General features: G+C 44.5%; 2 protein-coding genes and 1 long non-coding RNA gene across 8 annotated transcripts; all 3 read right to left on the reverse strand.

Moving 5' to 3' along the window:
* Positions 1–388: 388 nt before the first annotated feature.
* On the reverse strand, positions 389–4,350 carry LOC100829072. The gene is made up of 3 exons (XM_003563411.4): positions 4,178–4,350; positions 2,221–3,198; positions 389–1,184 (listed from the first exon to the last, which is right to left on the reverse strand). Exons 2-3 carry the CDS (start codon positions 3,147–3,149, stop codon positions 1,163–1,165), a joined length of 951 nt encoding a protein of 316 aa, XP_003563459.1. The 5' UTR covers positions 3,150–3,198; positions 4,178–4,350; the 3' UTR covers positions 389–1,162.
* A 1,010-nt stretch (positions 4,351–5,360) lies between these two features.
* Positions 5,361–8,686, reverse strand: LOC100828769 (cytoplasmic 60S subunit biogenesis factor REI1 homolog 1). The gene is made up of 5 exons (XM_003563410.4): positions 8,382–8,686; positions 6,957–7,511; positions 6,708–6,877; positions 6,138–6,356; positions 5,361–6,030 (listed from the first exon to the last, which is right to left on the reverse strand). The coding sequence occupies exons 1-5, from the start codon at positions 8,484–8,486 to the stop codon at positions 5,871–5,873; spliced, it is 1,209 nt and encodes a 402-aa protein (XP_003563458.1). The 5' UTR covers positions 8,487–8,686; the 3' UTR covers positions 5,361–5,870.
* An 824-nt stretch (positions 8,687–9,510) lies between these two features.
* LOC104581485 lies at positions 9,511–14,700 on the reverse strand. 6 transcript variants are annotated; one of them, XR_002965331.1, is made up of 4 exons: positions 14,337–14,447; positions 12,303–12,523; positions 11,807–12,071; positions 9,511–10,142 (listed from the first exon to the last, which is right to left on the reverse strand). It is a non-coding gene; the product is annotated as an uncharacterized LOC104581485 (long non-coding RNA). The 6 variants fall into 6 exon arrangements; XR_002965340.1 differs by having other exon boundaries at positions 12,373–12,523; positions 14,337–14,351; XR_002965333.1 differs by lacking the exon at positions 14,337–14,447 and adding an exon at positions 12,670–12,684.
* Positions 14,701–15,947: the final 1,247 nt, after the last annotated feature.

Raw genomic sequence — 15,947 nt, forward strand, 5'->3', positions numbered from 1 at the left:
AGAGCACGATCTCCCCAGCGCTGGCGGAGGCGTGAGGCTCGTCCGTCCACGACTTGGACGCGCCCTGCGCGATCGCCCTCGTCGGGTGGCACTCCCGCCACGCCGCCCGCCCACCCGCGCCGCATCTGAGTTGAGGCGCCGTGCGGCCCGCCCGCGCCTTCCGCCCGGCACGCCCGCACCGCCTCGAGATCCTCTGCAGCATGACCCAATCCACGCTGGCAAGCCGGCAAGGCTGAGATGCCATGTTGGCACTGACTTGTGGGACCATGAGTCAGAAACGTCGTTAACGCGCTAAAACACGAGTTATGACTTATGTGCAACGGATTAGATGAATAGTAAATGTTTTGCGCAAAAAGTATGAATAGTGGGTTTTTTGCGCAACAAGACAGACAATGATAAGTGGTTTGTGCAATTTCCTCAATCACACATGGCATCAGATCGTACATATACCCAGAATTTAGAATCAGCACGTAACCATAGAGAACAAAACAAAAGAGAGATCCCCAACACGGACCTGCCCTGAATCGAAAGTCGAAACACGTCCTGAACAAATGTGAGCCACAACACCATGCATGCAAGTGGATTCAGGCAATCAGATTGCCAGCTGCTTTCAGTGGCTCCAACAGAGGAAAGCGCTTGGCCCGACTCCGGAGACGCTGATTTTAGCTTGGCATTGCTCATGAAGGCCACAAAAATGGTTGGCATGGCACACTTGTTTTGGAACTGGAGGCTTCAACAGAACACAAACCACATCTGAAAACTCTAGCAACTGCCTCTATACTCAGTGAGACAGGAGTCGATCCAAACAAACCCTTAAAATGTGCTCCCTGTGAAAGTTTCTGGCATTCCCTGTGAAAGTTTTGCTACATCCGAGCAGGAGCAGCGTTTCCAAGAAGAAAAGCTTTTCACCAACATCACTATAGAGATGGGTGCTAATATATACAAAATGGAACTAGGATGACGAAAATCTGTTGCAAATGAACGACGGAAGGTTTCTGTTGCTACTTTTTATGCACAAGGAGTTTGGATTGCGGTGGAGCCTAGCAACAAGGAAGGTGGAAAAGAAATGAAAATGAGCGAAGGTACGATGAATCTGGTGGTTGATGCATCACGAAACGGCTACAAATCCTTTCCTTTAAAGCTGGTCCTATAAGTACGCACATCACCGACCATATCTTGTATCCCTGGATCCAGCGAGAAAGATTCATATATCAGATAGAGTTTATAGAGTTCAAAATGAACAGAACTTGCTAAAGATTTGAATATAAAAGCAAATTTCATTATCAAAAACTCATGCTGAATTTGATGGGCGGTCTCTAGATGTTATCCCTGGGTGAAATAAAAATTCCAGAGGCACCGGCCTAGGCCTGGTAATTGGGTCAAATCCACCCCGAACCCACCCCACACTGCACGTAACTACCCTAATCACCCAACCCTGGCCAGACCGTTTTTCTTTTCCGATAATCCAAACCACCCCGCACCGCCTGAATATTCCACCCTCACCCGCACCACCCCGCGTACATAATTCGGTCTAGACGCTGGCTTGACGCTGCTTTGCCTGCCAGCTGCATAGACGTAAACTTCCTTTTGCTGCTGCGTATCGTAGCCTCGTAGGAGAGCCTTCTGTGGACGGGACTGAACCCGACGGTTTCTGTCGGTCTTCCTAGGCCCCGAACCAGGCCGCACCGAACCGGTTTTTTACAAAAACCAAGCCAGCCCAGTTCGTTTGTCCTCTCGGCCCATTTGAGCTCACTCCGATTGAACCCATATGAAGTCCCGGACCGAAAAACCCAAGACACTCCGCACCGAACGCCAGGCCTACACCGGCCTCTAGTTTCCAGCATTCTACTGTACATGCACATCTTACAACATTAAATCCTCACTCAAATATTAGATATACACCAAAACAAAATAATCCCTCCGTCCCATATTAAGTGACTCAAATTTGCCCAAATATGGATGTATCTATACCCAAAAAGCGTCTAGATACATGTAATATTTCGTCAATTAATATGGGACGGAGGGAGTATATCCTGAAGTCCTAAGCAGCTGCTCATGAATACAGAATATAGAAGAGATAGTTAATCAGGGGCACTCGTATCAGTGAAAGTCTTTGTTTGGACTAAACTGTGCTTATTGTGTACTTGTGTTTTTTAGGGGCATGCCGTTAGAATATAGTTCCAAAAACTATGGCGTAAATAGCAGATCATCTATACTGACCTGTAGTGCAAACTGGCCATTCTTCCAGATGTTGCCATGCTAGGTACAGCCCCTGTGACTATGTATTCATCGTCGATTTCATCAAATCTAATTTCCCTCAAGTCAACAGCTTGTGTCGGAACCTCAAGGTTAAAGTTTTCCAGATGAGCCTGATTACTGTTCCTCCTTCCACTGCCCCTTCTTTCTCTTGCCCTTCCTCTTCTTCGGATTCTTGGATATCTACAAAATGCTCTGCAAAAGATACAAGACCACCAGTTCCTCCTAACCCTGCGGAGAACTTCATAGTCTTCTCCAGTTTCATCATCACCGTACTCAATGACATAATCTCCGAGAACAATTCCATTAGGAACTTGTGCATGTATTGTGCTCAATACATCTACAATGTCAGAAGATTGCTGGAAGTTCTCCCAATCAACTTGTCTAGCAGGATCGATTTCCGAAGGGCGTGAATCTGGATGCTTTTGTTGTGTGTGCTTCTGAAGCTCATTAAAGTTACCAGTAAACAAACAGCAATCTTCTTCACAGCATCTCTTCTTCTGGTTAAGATGCAGACGAGCCTCGCCAATAACAATCCATCCAATAACATCACCTCTACACAATGGGCAACTGGGGCGATTGTTAGCATGAGATGACACGATATGAATGCTATCAAGAGGAGCCACAGCTATAGATGAAACTTTCGCATTGGCAGGCAGCTCATAAGCACCTTTAAACCTCTCAAGACAGTTTGAGCGGGTCTGGTCTGTATCACACACAAATGGCCTGCACCCCTTCTCATAAGATGTGCACCTCAGAAGGACAGCATTGTGAGGATAATCTAGACAGATTGGGCAAGTAACATCCTCTGTCCAACTCTTATCAAGCTGTATGTCCAGATCAAAAGAGCTGGGCCTCACGACCTTCTTCATCATCAGATTTCCTGAACCCATGTTGTAGCAAAACTCCTAACCCTTAACAGGTGTGACTTTTCATAACAACCTGTGGCATCAACAAACAAACAGATAATTAGCTGTAAGTTACAGGGATTCAAACAGGTCCCGCGTATATTCCACTTCTAGGCCAACCTCCAAATCTCCAAGTCAAATTTTGAGCAAAATCTCAAACTAGCAAGTCAATTAAGCAGGATCCCACTTGCACTAGTTACTCCTTCCTAAATATAGGATACCTTTTCCACACAGCAAAACTGCATGTTAGACATGCTAGCATTTCCATCAATACAGAACATGATAGCTGATGATAGTCTAAGACACAGTACAGACATCTTAGGTACCCAATCAATGAAGGCAATCATTATTTATTCTCCGTAAGCTTGTTAGCCTATATAGAGCTGATAAGCGCTAACGCAACTCATCTATGCAATCATTTCATAAAGCTTGTTCCGGTCATTCTCAAACTATGAAGAGTCACAGTTCAACCCCTGACCGCAACAAAATCAACCCCCACTCCCCCTCACCACCACCATAGCCATCTGATCGAACCTAAACAAAATAGCCCATCAATCGAAATCCTAACACGAATATTCCGGCCTCCAAGTACAATAGAATTGGAAATTAGTAAGCAATCTCCCATAAAACTCGATCTGGGCACTGATCGAAACCAATCAAAAATTCCAATCAGCTCCTCCAATCCGCATCTGCGCAGGGCTCCGAGCCCCGCCCACCGGTTGCGCAAAGGAGATCGGGACAGAGCCCACCAAATCATGCTACAGGAGTATGTTCACAGCCTAAACCCCGAGCTCTAAAAATCACACGAACCCACCAAAAGCGTCAGAAAGGGAACAAAACAAAAGCAGCCTCTAATCCCGCAGAACAACAACCGGCATCCGCGAAATCCTTTCCAAAATCCAATCCGAATCACACAAACAGGTGGATTGGTGAGGAGCGCCGATCGATTCAAAGTGGGCAGAAACGTGGAAAGCAACCAAAAAAAGGAAATCGGGAGGGGAAGAGAAGCGTACCGGCCCTGCCGCTGGCGGTGGTGCGGCGTGGGTAGGTGGCGGTGGTGCGAGAGGAGAGGAGAGTTGAAAACCCGTACCCTCCCAGCTCTCGCTTGCCAAGGCCAAGGACTTGGAGACGGCGATGATGATGTAGCAGTAGTACTAGCAGCCTCTCTCTATCTCCCTCCTCTTGTGTACTACTCGCGCAAGTCGCCCTCCATTTCGGCCTTTTTGTTTAGATTTCTAATACCAAGTCGCATACCCCCTTCACTCTCTCCACCTTTTCGGTTTTCCGTTTTCTTTATTCTTTGCAAGGAACACACTACACACACGCTCCGTTGCTCTTCCTTTTTTGTTTTCTTTTTATACGGACTTCTTGCTTTCTTTTAAGGTGACTTGTCGCCTGTTCTTGGATTTAGTTTGCGGTTGGTGCGGAGATCATCACCGTTTTTCAGTTTTTTTTAAAGATATGCACCGTTTTACTTGTTAAATAATACTACTTCCGTCTCATATTAAGTGACAAAATATTACATCTATCTAAACACTTTTTGGGTATAGATACAGTCATATTTGAACAAATTTAAATCCCTTAGTATGAGACGGAGGGAGTAGTAACTTGTATGTATGTGCATTCCTCGAGATTGAAACCACTTCTGTAACTGAAGAGATATGAGTGATCCTAATTAACTTGCTCCAAATGACTTCTAGGAGATTTAACTTGTGTTTTGAGAGTTCTTGGACCAAATTGAACGGTCAAAAGAAGTTGGATGACTAATGGTATATTTACTCATTTCCAAATGGACCTTTACTATACGATGATTTGTGCATGTTCTTGAGACTATTTTTTGTTTGCTCAGGGTAGGATGAGAAAGAGATGGCCAAGCGAATGGTGACGTGTGGAGTAAGAGAGACCATTGCACATGCCAATTGGAAACTCCCCCGCAACTCATCCACCAGATAACCGCAAAAAAATTCTTGCACGGTCAAGCATGAGATGTGAAAGGTTGCAACTTGCGAAAATGTCATTTGGTACGGAAGAAAAGGCTATCTAGCATGAAATGTGTAACGTTTCAACTTTTGTTTGGCACGGAAGAAATGGCTCTGCCCCACGAGGTGAAAGCTCGCACGACATGGTCAATGATCCTGTGGCAGTTAAGGTGAGAACCTGACGTCTGCATTTCATTGCAATTGTCACGCTGGATAGTTTTGTATCAACATATCGTTTTCTCTTCTCAAAATATGTCAACAAAAAAGCTAACAAGTCTCAGATACAAAAGTTAACAGCGCATATGGTACCACTTTAGACTGAACAAGCAGTATGTTGAGATAAAATTTTGTCTCCCCACGATACTCAGACCCTTTTTGTTTGCGCTTCAGCTTCAGCTTTTGTTGCTTCTAACCCTCTAAAAAGCACTTCTCCCTTTTACACATGAAGCTGAGGAGGTGCTTCCTGCAGCTTCTGAAGAGAAACACGTCTGGCATGTGTAAACGAGAAAAGTGCTTTTTAGAGAGCTAGAAGCACCAAAGCTGAAGCTGAAGCCCAAATAAACAGGGCACATCAGAGGTTCTACTGGACCCGAATAACATGAGGAACTCTGTCTATGTCAACGGACGACACCATCACACCATTATTCCAAATATTGTAAGCTGTGCTGCGACGAGCAGATGGACAAAACACACCCATGCCCTGGGGCTCCGCAGACACTCGCACCAACTAATACGGGACGTTCTTGGGGAGATTCCGGATCACATTGCTCTTCATCCCAATCTTGGTTCTCATCGTCTCCACCCCACTCTTGTTCATTGCCCGGAGCACTTTCAGCCTTACCATTTGCTCCTTGGACTGGACTGTCACCAAACCCATGCTCTTGTAGCTGGAGGGAAGCAGAAACCATAACAGCATTAAGCCCAAGGGTCTTGCAATATTAAGAGTGCAATATGACAAAGGCATTTAAAAGAATGAAGGACACAAGATTCAGACCTGGAAGCCAGGGAAAGTGCAAGAGCACGATCTGCTGGAACAGAAGGCCGTGGTTTCTGGCGGTAGTAGCGAATGAACTCTCGAGAACCAAGAGTTGTCACACGTTTGCCTTGCTCACTCTTCTTTGTTATTACAAGCTCAGATCCACCACCTCCCAGTTCAATGTTGTTTTCCACGTCATCTGCAGCAACCAACTGCTTACCCTCCACATCAACATAGCTGCAATGAGAATAAGACCACACCATTAGGTGTTAGATGTGTGCAGATTCCATGCATTCAAGACTAAAGGTATTTTATATCCAACACTGAACTATGACTCGGTGGATACAGGAACTAGCATACCATCAAGCAATCTCGTTACCAGAAACAAGAATATTACTCCCTCCGATCAAATTACTTGTCGCAGCTTTGTCCGGATACGCATGTATCTGGACGCATTTCACCGTATAGATACGTCATACATGCATATCACTATCTAGACAAAGCTGCGACAAGTAGTTTGGATCGGAGGGAGCAACACTTTTGTAAGAAGATACTTATTATTAATGCAAAGTTGAGCACAATAAAAACCTGCTGCTGTAATCGTAGAAATCCTCAAGGTCAGCATCTTCATCATCCCCACCATCTCCGTAGCGTAATTTGCAATGACCTTTTGCATCCATATGCTTCCTGACAGCTTCTAGACTTTGAAAAGGCTGACATCTGTCGTTGCAGTAGAGACACAGAAAATCACGCTTCACCTGCAGGCAGAATAACTGCATGTTAAAAAAAATGCAACTAACGAACATTAGACACTACCACGGATGGAACAATGCCTACCTTGAGTCCAACATATATAAGAAGACCATTGGGATCTTTCAAGTATTCACTATCAGGTATGAAAAAACCATGCTTTTTGTGCATGTGGATCATGCAATCCTCTATGGAGTCATGCTTGAGATCACACATGAAGCAGAACGAGGGATCCAACACTTCAAGCTCATCCATATCATTGTCTGATTTGGAGGAGTGCTCATCTACTTGCATGTTTGAAGTAGACTCCAGCTCACTTGGGTCCACTTCAACCCACTCTTCCTCCTCATCCTCATCCTCATCTTCATCTTCATCTTCTTCCATTGGAGAGGGGCCTCTGCGAGGAACACGCTCAGGAAGTGGCTTGACAACTGCAGCAGTGGAGGCATTGGGCTCTTGAGAAGCTCTCATGAGATGTGATCGTGTGGTAAGATGCTGGGCATGAGCTTTTGAACTCCTGTACCCCTTTCCACAAAGAGCGCAGCTGTAAGACATTGGAGCACTGGCAGAGTTGGTCCCCTCAGCTAAAGCAGTCTGTCTGGCCATAAACAGAGCCTCAGTAACACCAGGAACTCCAGCCACCTGACAAACACTAAATATCAAAATGGTGCACAGCACAAGTAAATAGAAGGAAGCAAGAAGCAGCAAAACCATACAACCCTAAGCCAATTAGTTCTCTGGAATGTGTTAAAGCACACTTGTCAAGTTGATCGAGAAATAGAATAGCAAGCTTCCCTCTAGGAATTAATGAGCAGTTCACGAGTATCCGGAAACAGCCACAATCCACCATATTATTGACTTGCATCAATTTTGTTAACAAAAAATTGCCTAACATAAGGTCATCTACAAGAGAATCAAAATAGTTTCCCCCTAGAAACCAACATAATTCTCCCCCATCCTCCAACAAAGCTGAGTCTGCATAATCTAGAGCAGGGACAACCTACAAGGAATCATCTCATGAACAAAGCAGGCTTGAAAATATTTCTAGTAGGAACAGATTGGCACATTTTCAAGACACAAAGCACGGCTAGCCCTTTCATTTAAAACTTAAGTCCTTTAACTGAAGCCAAGCAAAGAAGCTTGCACTGTTGCACATAAATATAGGTTGATCGAATAGCTAAAATTTATAATTAAAACACAAGCCCAAAAGTTAGACCCTTTTGGATTGACCCAAAATCGCCATTCTAATCATTCATGAACACCAACAGTCAAGCCCACCGCCTAACCTAAATAATAATACTAAAAAATAATCAATAATAATACGCAGCCGAAGCGTTCTGCATAGGCGTTCGAACCATACTCTCCGATCCATAAGCACGCAACACTTCATATCGCCTAGAAAAGGCATCATCTGCTACATAAACAGGAACCCTAACAACGCATACACCCTAATCCCACAAGACCGGCGCAGGGAGGGTGAAGAGCGACTGCCGGGTAGGAAGGTAACCATACCTTGCGCTTGAGGTTATAGCGGTGCCACTCGGAGCGGTAGTGGAGGCGCTGCTCCTCCTCCTCCTCGAACGCCGCGTTGCACGCGTTGCAGGTCAGCGTCGGCATCTTCGCCGTCTCCTTCCTCACGTCTCTCTGCCGGCTTCGATTAGCTTCGGCGGCGGTGGCGGCCTGTGGTCGCGAGTTCTCGCTTTGGAGTTGCGTTTCTCTCTTCTGCGGTGTGACGGAGTAGGGTGGGGTTCGGGAGAATTGGGGTTTCTCTCTTCTCGCTTTGGGGTTAGGGAGGGGTGGTGGGTGGCGGCGGCTCTCAAGGAGAGGAGAATAGGAAGCCAAGTTGGAGAAGGCGAGATCCGGGACTCTGCCGCCTTTAGGTTGGGCCTGGTTTGGGCCGGGCCGTTGTGCTAAAGCTTTTATTTTTTATTAATCACATATCCCGTACTGATTCTGAAAAAAAACATATATCCCGTACTGTTTTCCCTTAAAAAACACATCCCGTACTGTTGATTCTATAAAAAATAGGTACTCCCGATGGAAATTAATTGTCTCAAATTTACCCAAATACGTATGTATCTATGTGTAAAAAACGACTAGATACATGTAATATTTCGACAAGTAATTTCGGCAGGAGGGAGCATTGTATTTCCTCTAAAAAACATATCCGGTACTGTACTAATTCGCCTAAAAATGGCTATCACGTCTGTATGTGATCGAAGGTTGTGATGCCCGAGTTTGACGGGTAATGGTTGGTGACGGGAAGTTAAGGGCCACAACATCGTCCTGAGTCCTGACCTGACGCCACGACAGCGGCGAGTACGAACGGCGAAGCAAGAGTGAAGGAGGAGGCGGAATCAACAACACGGTGGAGGATGGAAGAGGCAGCGGGGGGGCGTGTGGAAGAAGGGGTCAGGCAAAAACTTTCGTGCTGCTGCATTCACGTTCTTAAAAACATGGAGAATTTGAGGCCAATGCTCCGGTCATAAGCTGTCTAGAACTCTAGCTGTTGTAGGTCTCAACATTTGAGCTGTATCGTCCACCAGGATTTCAAGCTTCCAACAAAATCAAAACAAACCCGCAACAAAAGCAAAACAAACCCGCCTTAGAGTATGTACAATGCAAGGTGCTAAGACAGGTGTTTACGAAAATAAACCAATCACTTTTTTAAGCACCGGTGCTTATTTGTACAGAGGAGGTGCTAAGTTAGGCATCTGCTTAGTCTAAATAAGCATCAGTGCTTAACAAAAACCGGTTAATTTTTCTAAGTAACCACCTAGACATCTTGCATTGTACATGCTTTTACAATACTTTCAAACATTTTCTCCTGACAAAACCACACTTCACAGCATCCTTTAATACGTTGGTGAAGAAAACGAATGTGTTTGCTACCGTAACTTATTATCCATCTTACAACAAATCAAGCCAACACAACGATGAATGAACACTCAGCAGCCTACTCGTTACCATCTTCGACGTCACTTTCAACCCTGGGCTTCTTCACCTGCATCTGAGGGCGAGTGTCCAGTCTTCGCTTTGCAACCGGGGGGTTCGTAGGTATTCTGATCGTTGACAATGGCACCATGATAGGCTCAGGATCGCCCCCCCTCACACGCACAAGACAGAGTCCGCAACGATCAGCTTGTCTCAAAACGTTGGCTCGTTTCCATTTCTGATCAATCCTCACTTCTACAGGCACCCAGGGTGGCTTTGAATACAGTGCAGAAACCAACCTCCTCGGAGTGTGGCCCATTTGAGGTCTCACTTTTCTACCTGCAAAATGTTAAATCAGAGTGGATTAGTTACATTTCAGAAAATACCAACAAATGGCCATATATCTTGATCATGATGAAATTGATAGGAACGACTGCACACGCTTCCATCATACATGAGGACAATACAGTGAGATAATAACTTACTACTATAAGACTTGCTAGTATAAGAAAGGATATCAGTGAAACGAATATTAAAGCTAGCAGAATCCTAAAACCTGAGATAGGGAGCAATAGGGAGCTCTAGTACCCTGGCAAAATGGAATTTCATCACTGTTGATCGCTTAATGGCTATTTTTATGTTTAATGTGCTTAAATCATGAAGAATGTTTCTAAAAAAATTAACAAAGAATGATATAAATTCAGCATCATGTGCTTTATCTGATGTTGAATTAGCAAATTTGGTCACTGTTATTTTCTTATAGGATTTTCCAGGATGTGGTCGTAGCTAGAATATTAGTTACAAAAGACTTCTTTACATGTGATTGATATGAAAAAATAAATGGTAGTACCTCTGTTCCTAAATATAGGTAGTATCTGATAGCTACTATAATTATGACCTAAACCTTGTGCTACTGGAACTATGTTCAAACTGTTCAAGTAACGCAGAAAACGGATCTTTGACCCTGGCCACCGTGCCGCTATATTAATTAGATTTAAATGCACACATGGTCTTTATTTAGTGCCCTTTATTTTCGGACACCGATAGCCGGCAAACGACAAGCGCTTCGCAAATACGCTAACAGCTTAGGTGGCAGACAAAAATTCACATGGTGTGCTGGAAAACATGTACTCCCTCCGTCCGGAAATAAGTAACTTGGATTTGTATTTCCGGATGGAGGGAGTATACGGTGTGTAAATTGCACACGTTCACACGATGAGAACAAGCGTCCACTGCATGTCCCATGGCGAGACCACATAGCGAACGTTCGCTCGCGATATTTCTTGTTACTGTATTACCCTTTCTGCACCTTCTAAAACATAACTTGTTTTCCTTTGTAGAGGGAGCATACAGCCATACACAGAAGACGCTCTTCAGGTAAACATATTTGTAAGCAAATATATATCTACTAAAATTTGTTTGCGTCCATTTTCTGCGTCTGCAGGAACTACATTTTGCTACAATTTTATCATAATTTTAGGAGTGCTGCATGAGGTACGAAAATGCTTAATTAGGCTATGTCCTTCACATATTCCATTTTTGGTCTTCCTATTCTGAACGAGAGCAAATAGGACAACATGTTCCCATCACCACATCACTGAAACTCGACCCAGAATTCCTCAAATAGGCAAAATCCAATCCAGTGTCGAAAGTTAAACTGCCTCCTTTCAAGAAAGTGGACATGTGCCTATGCACAGACCACAGGCCCAGAACTGACACTTCAGAAAGCCAAAGCAGTACCAGCACAACAGGACTAACTGCGTGCAATCTAGACCCTGCAGCGTGAATCGAAGAGGCAAATATTCCAGCCTAGAAACCTGACTACGCGTCTCAAGAGCCAGATCGGGCATCACGGCACGGATCTATCCGGTATAGCTCGGCGCTAGCGCAAAACCACCATGGAAATCGATTGGGACACACGTATCCCACAACGATCCTGGGTCAACAGAGGCCGCCGCATACGGGATTAAGGAGAGTTGCAGAGAGAGAGAGAGAGATGGTACCGAGAAATGGCTGAGGAGCGGTCGCCGACGGCGCGGAACCCGGCCGTATCTCTCCGGCCCTCTCGGCTCTCCCGAAACCGTGGCGGCGCGGCGGCGGCCGGGTGGGTTGTTTGATACCGTTCCGAAAGCAGACACGCTGCTAGGCTGCTTTGCCCTTCTTTTATCCTTTCCCATGCCGAACCGTGGCCGTGGCCCGTGGGGGCAGTCGAACTGCTAATCCGAGGTGGATTCTGACATGTGGACCCCGGCCTACTCAACCTTTTAACTGCGGCTAAATCGATTCTTGTATACTGTAGAAAAAATATGCTTATTTACCATCGACAGACGATTGATTTGCTAGCTTCAGAAAAACTAATCCTCGGAGCAGGCATAGAACGGAGCTGCAATTGAGTTAGAATAGAGAAGCGACCCTCGCGTGGATCGTCCTGTAGTCAAAATCATAGAAGTTCACTAGAATTACTCGCAACTGCCATTACTGATCCCAACACACATGTACCGGTTTGATTCTTGGACAAAACTACACAGCGGCGTTCCCCACGTAGTGGTAGTCAGCGGCGGCCTAGTACCTTGCAGCGCGTCTTGCGGCCCTGAGCGTCCATGTCCTCCACACGTGTATTTGTACGTTTGTACGCTCATGTGTTAGCTAGCTACGTGCAGCATGCTGTAGCTCGCCGGACGGCTGCGCACGGTGCTTGTATTCGCACATTAGATTCTTATCTGTTTTCAATTAGATAGAAATTGACGGCATGAATTAGATAGAAATTGCCTCATGTCTTCATGCGGACTGCTAAAGAATCACTATATAGAAATACACTATACGATGAAATATGTACAACAATTAGGACAAGTTTTTAATTACACACCGATGTATACCGATACACATTCACATCCGAGGTTGCTACTGCTACCCTCCTATATCCACCGACAACCCAATCACTCTCAGCGTCTCTTGATGCCGCCACAACTAAATTTTTATGCACTTAGAAGAATTTAATCCAGATCCTTAAAACAATCATAATGCCAAGTGTACGGCAATTGAGCAATGGTAAAAGTAATATGGTAATTAGTGAAATAATCCAGTCAATAAGCATACAAAAATGGCAATTGAGTAATGGTAAAACACATGATAACTATGCTCGAACAATCTGGTCACCAGGAATAGAAAATATGACAATTGAGTGTCAATAAATCAACATGGCAACTATGATCAAACAATTTGGTCACTAGGGATAAACAATATGGCAATTGAGTAGTGGTAAGGCAACACGGCAACTATGATCAAATAATATGGTCACAAAAGATAAATAATATGGCAATTGAGCGGTGCTAAAACAACATGGCACCATGATTCAATAATCTGGTCTCTAAGGTTAAATAATATGGCAATTGAGCAGTGGTAAAATCGGCAATTATGCTCAAATAATCTGGCAACTATGGAAAAAAAGCATGGCAATTAAGTGGTGTTAAATATGGAAATTATGGTTAAATAATCTGGTCACTAAGGTTAAATATTATGGCAATTGAGCAATGGTAAAATAACATGTCAATTATGCTCAAATAATCTGGCAACTAGGGGTAAAAAAACATGCCAATTAAACAGTGTTAAAAAAATATGGCAACTATGATCAAATAATCTGGTCACTAGGGTTAAATAATATGGCAATTATGATCAAATAATCTGGCAATTGGTGGTCAAAAAATATGGCAATTGAGCTGTGTTAAAAAAACATGGCAATTACGATCAAATAATCTGGTCACTATGGTTAAAGAATGTGGCTATTGAGCGATGGTAAAACAACATGACAATTATGATCAAATAATCTGGCAACCAGGCGCAAAAGACATGGCTATTGGGCGGCGGTAAAGCATGGCAAATATGATAAAATAATCTTGTCACTAGGATTAAATAATATGGCAATTGAGCGGTGGTAAAATAACAATACAAAGCATTTCATTATCTCAAACATGTTAACCATTCTTTGAGATTGCCAACGTTGCGTAAACTAGCGGTTTTGATGAAATGTAATTGTCGCATCTTATGAAGCACATGTACTTCTTCTTTTTTAGAAAGATCCAGCTCAAAGTGCCGGCTTCCATGTATATGTACTTATAAAGCACATGTACTAAAGCATACGCTAAATAGTTGTGTCGAATGCATCATCACAGCACATAAAAAATATGCTTGCTAACCTTGACAAGTTAACAAATCAGACATAGCTCTTAGAGAAATTATGACAAACACCTGATATGCACAACAAATAGAAGAAAATTGATTGGGAATTTCTGCAAGTCCCATTCACAGAAGGCAGTCGTGGGGGAGAGGTGATTTCTGCCCTCTGCGCAGCCGCTATTTCTCCCTTTCTCTCCATTGCTTACTCACTGGCCGTGAAGGCCTGCCGCTGGGCTCGCTTGCGAAGACCACCGCTGGAGCTGCGTCTTCTCGCTCCGTTGGCTTCTACGGCCGTGGTCGTGTACGGCTAGGCGCACGACATGTATGGAGAGGGATGGAAGGAGAGGTGTGGCTCGGTACCTTGCAGGCTGCGGAGGCGCCGGCGACTCAGCCCCCTACTGGTTGATGCGGCGGTGCTGATGGCTAGGAGAGGGATGAAGGGAGAAGCCTGGCTCAGTCCGCGGCAGGTTATGGCGGCGCAGCGACAGGTGGCTCGCTCCTCCACCTCTGGCGGTGCTGACGGCTCAGAGAGGGAGAGGGAGAGGGAGAGGAAGAGCCCAGGGAGAGGAAGGGGATCCAGACTTTGAGAGAAGAGAGAAGGTGTTCGGGGCGACAAGAAAAAAGACGAGATGGGGGAAGTGAGGGTCGAGGGGGCACGTGCCCCCACATAGATTGTTCGTTGATTCTTTTCTTTGTTCTCTTGACCCATTTAGTTATTTACTCCCAAACTGCCATTACTTATTCCTTTGGAGCCATCCTAACAGCCAAATGTTTTCCAAATACAGGTACAGATCTTCTGGGGAGTGGATCCTCAAAGGATCGGGAGCAGGAAACTAGAAAAAAAGGAGCAAGAGCTGTACCGAACAGGCACTGGCAAGTAGGCATGGATAATCTGACAAGTATGCACTATTAAACTGGCAATTAGGCACTGTTAACCTGACAAGTAGGCATATACAATCCAGCAAATATTTACTATTTACTAGCAAGTAGGTATGAGTAATCAGATAATTAGGCCTTGTTAACCCGGCAAGTAGGTATTAATAACCCGGCAAATAGACATGGATAATCTGGCAAGTAGTCATGATTAAATTGGCAAGTAGACACACAATTAAATACCTTGACAAGTGTGGTATATTAGTTTGGTAATTATAAGTTATTAATAGCCATGTTGTTTAGTCGTAGTTGGCATGTTATTTGGTCCTAGTTGCCTTGTTTGATCGTAGCTGTCATGTTGTGTATCACTTAATTAAGATGTTATTTGGTCTTGCCATGTTGTTTGATCGTAGTAGACATGTCATGCACATCTAGTTGACATGGTGTACTGTCTAGTTGTCATGTTTTTTGGCCTTAATTGCCTTGTTGTACGGTCTTAGTTGTCATGTTATAGGATCATAGGTGCCATGTGGTGTACGTAGTACTACCTAATTGCTATGTCGTTTGATCGCAGTTGCCATGTCGTGTACTATCTAATTGCCCTAATTGCCATGTTTATTTGATCTTAATTGCCATGTCGTACACACCTAGCTGTCATGATGTACTAACTAGTTGTCATGTTGTTAAATGCTAATTTTGTCTCTAGATTATTTGATCTAACTGCCGTGCTATTTTACCCTGCCTAATTGTCATATTTTTTGCTGACGACTAGATTAGGTGAGTCGTAGCTGCCATTTGTGTTCTACCACGGCGTCAGTTGCGATCGAAATTTTCATGGTAGAGTCCATGTGCCAAAAGCTGGATTGAGAAAAACTAAGCACTAGATGTTCATTTTCTTTCGTCGAAAGAAGACGCACAACACAGCCAAGACCTGAAAATCGATGTGGAATAAAAAACAACTTAGAAATGATGCTGGACATGGGATCCGATGGGGGCAACGGGGATACCCAGCAGCAAATTTTCTTGGGCCGTATCTGTCTAGCCCGGTTGCTTTCTCGGTTGGGCCATGTCTGGGGGCTTTGCACGGGAGTTGGACGC

This window comes from Brachypodium distachyon, chromosome 1, assembly GCF_000005505.3.
Source record: "Brachypodium distachyon strain Bd21 chromosome 1, Brachypodium_distachyon_v3.0, whole genome shotgun sequence".
NCBI lineage: Eukaryota > Viridiplantae > Streptophyta > Magnoliopsida > Poales > Poaceae > Brachypodium > Brachypodium distachyon.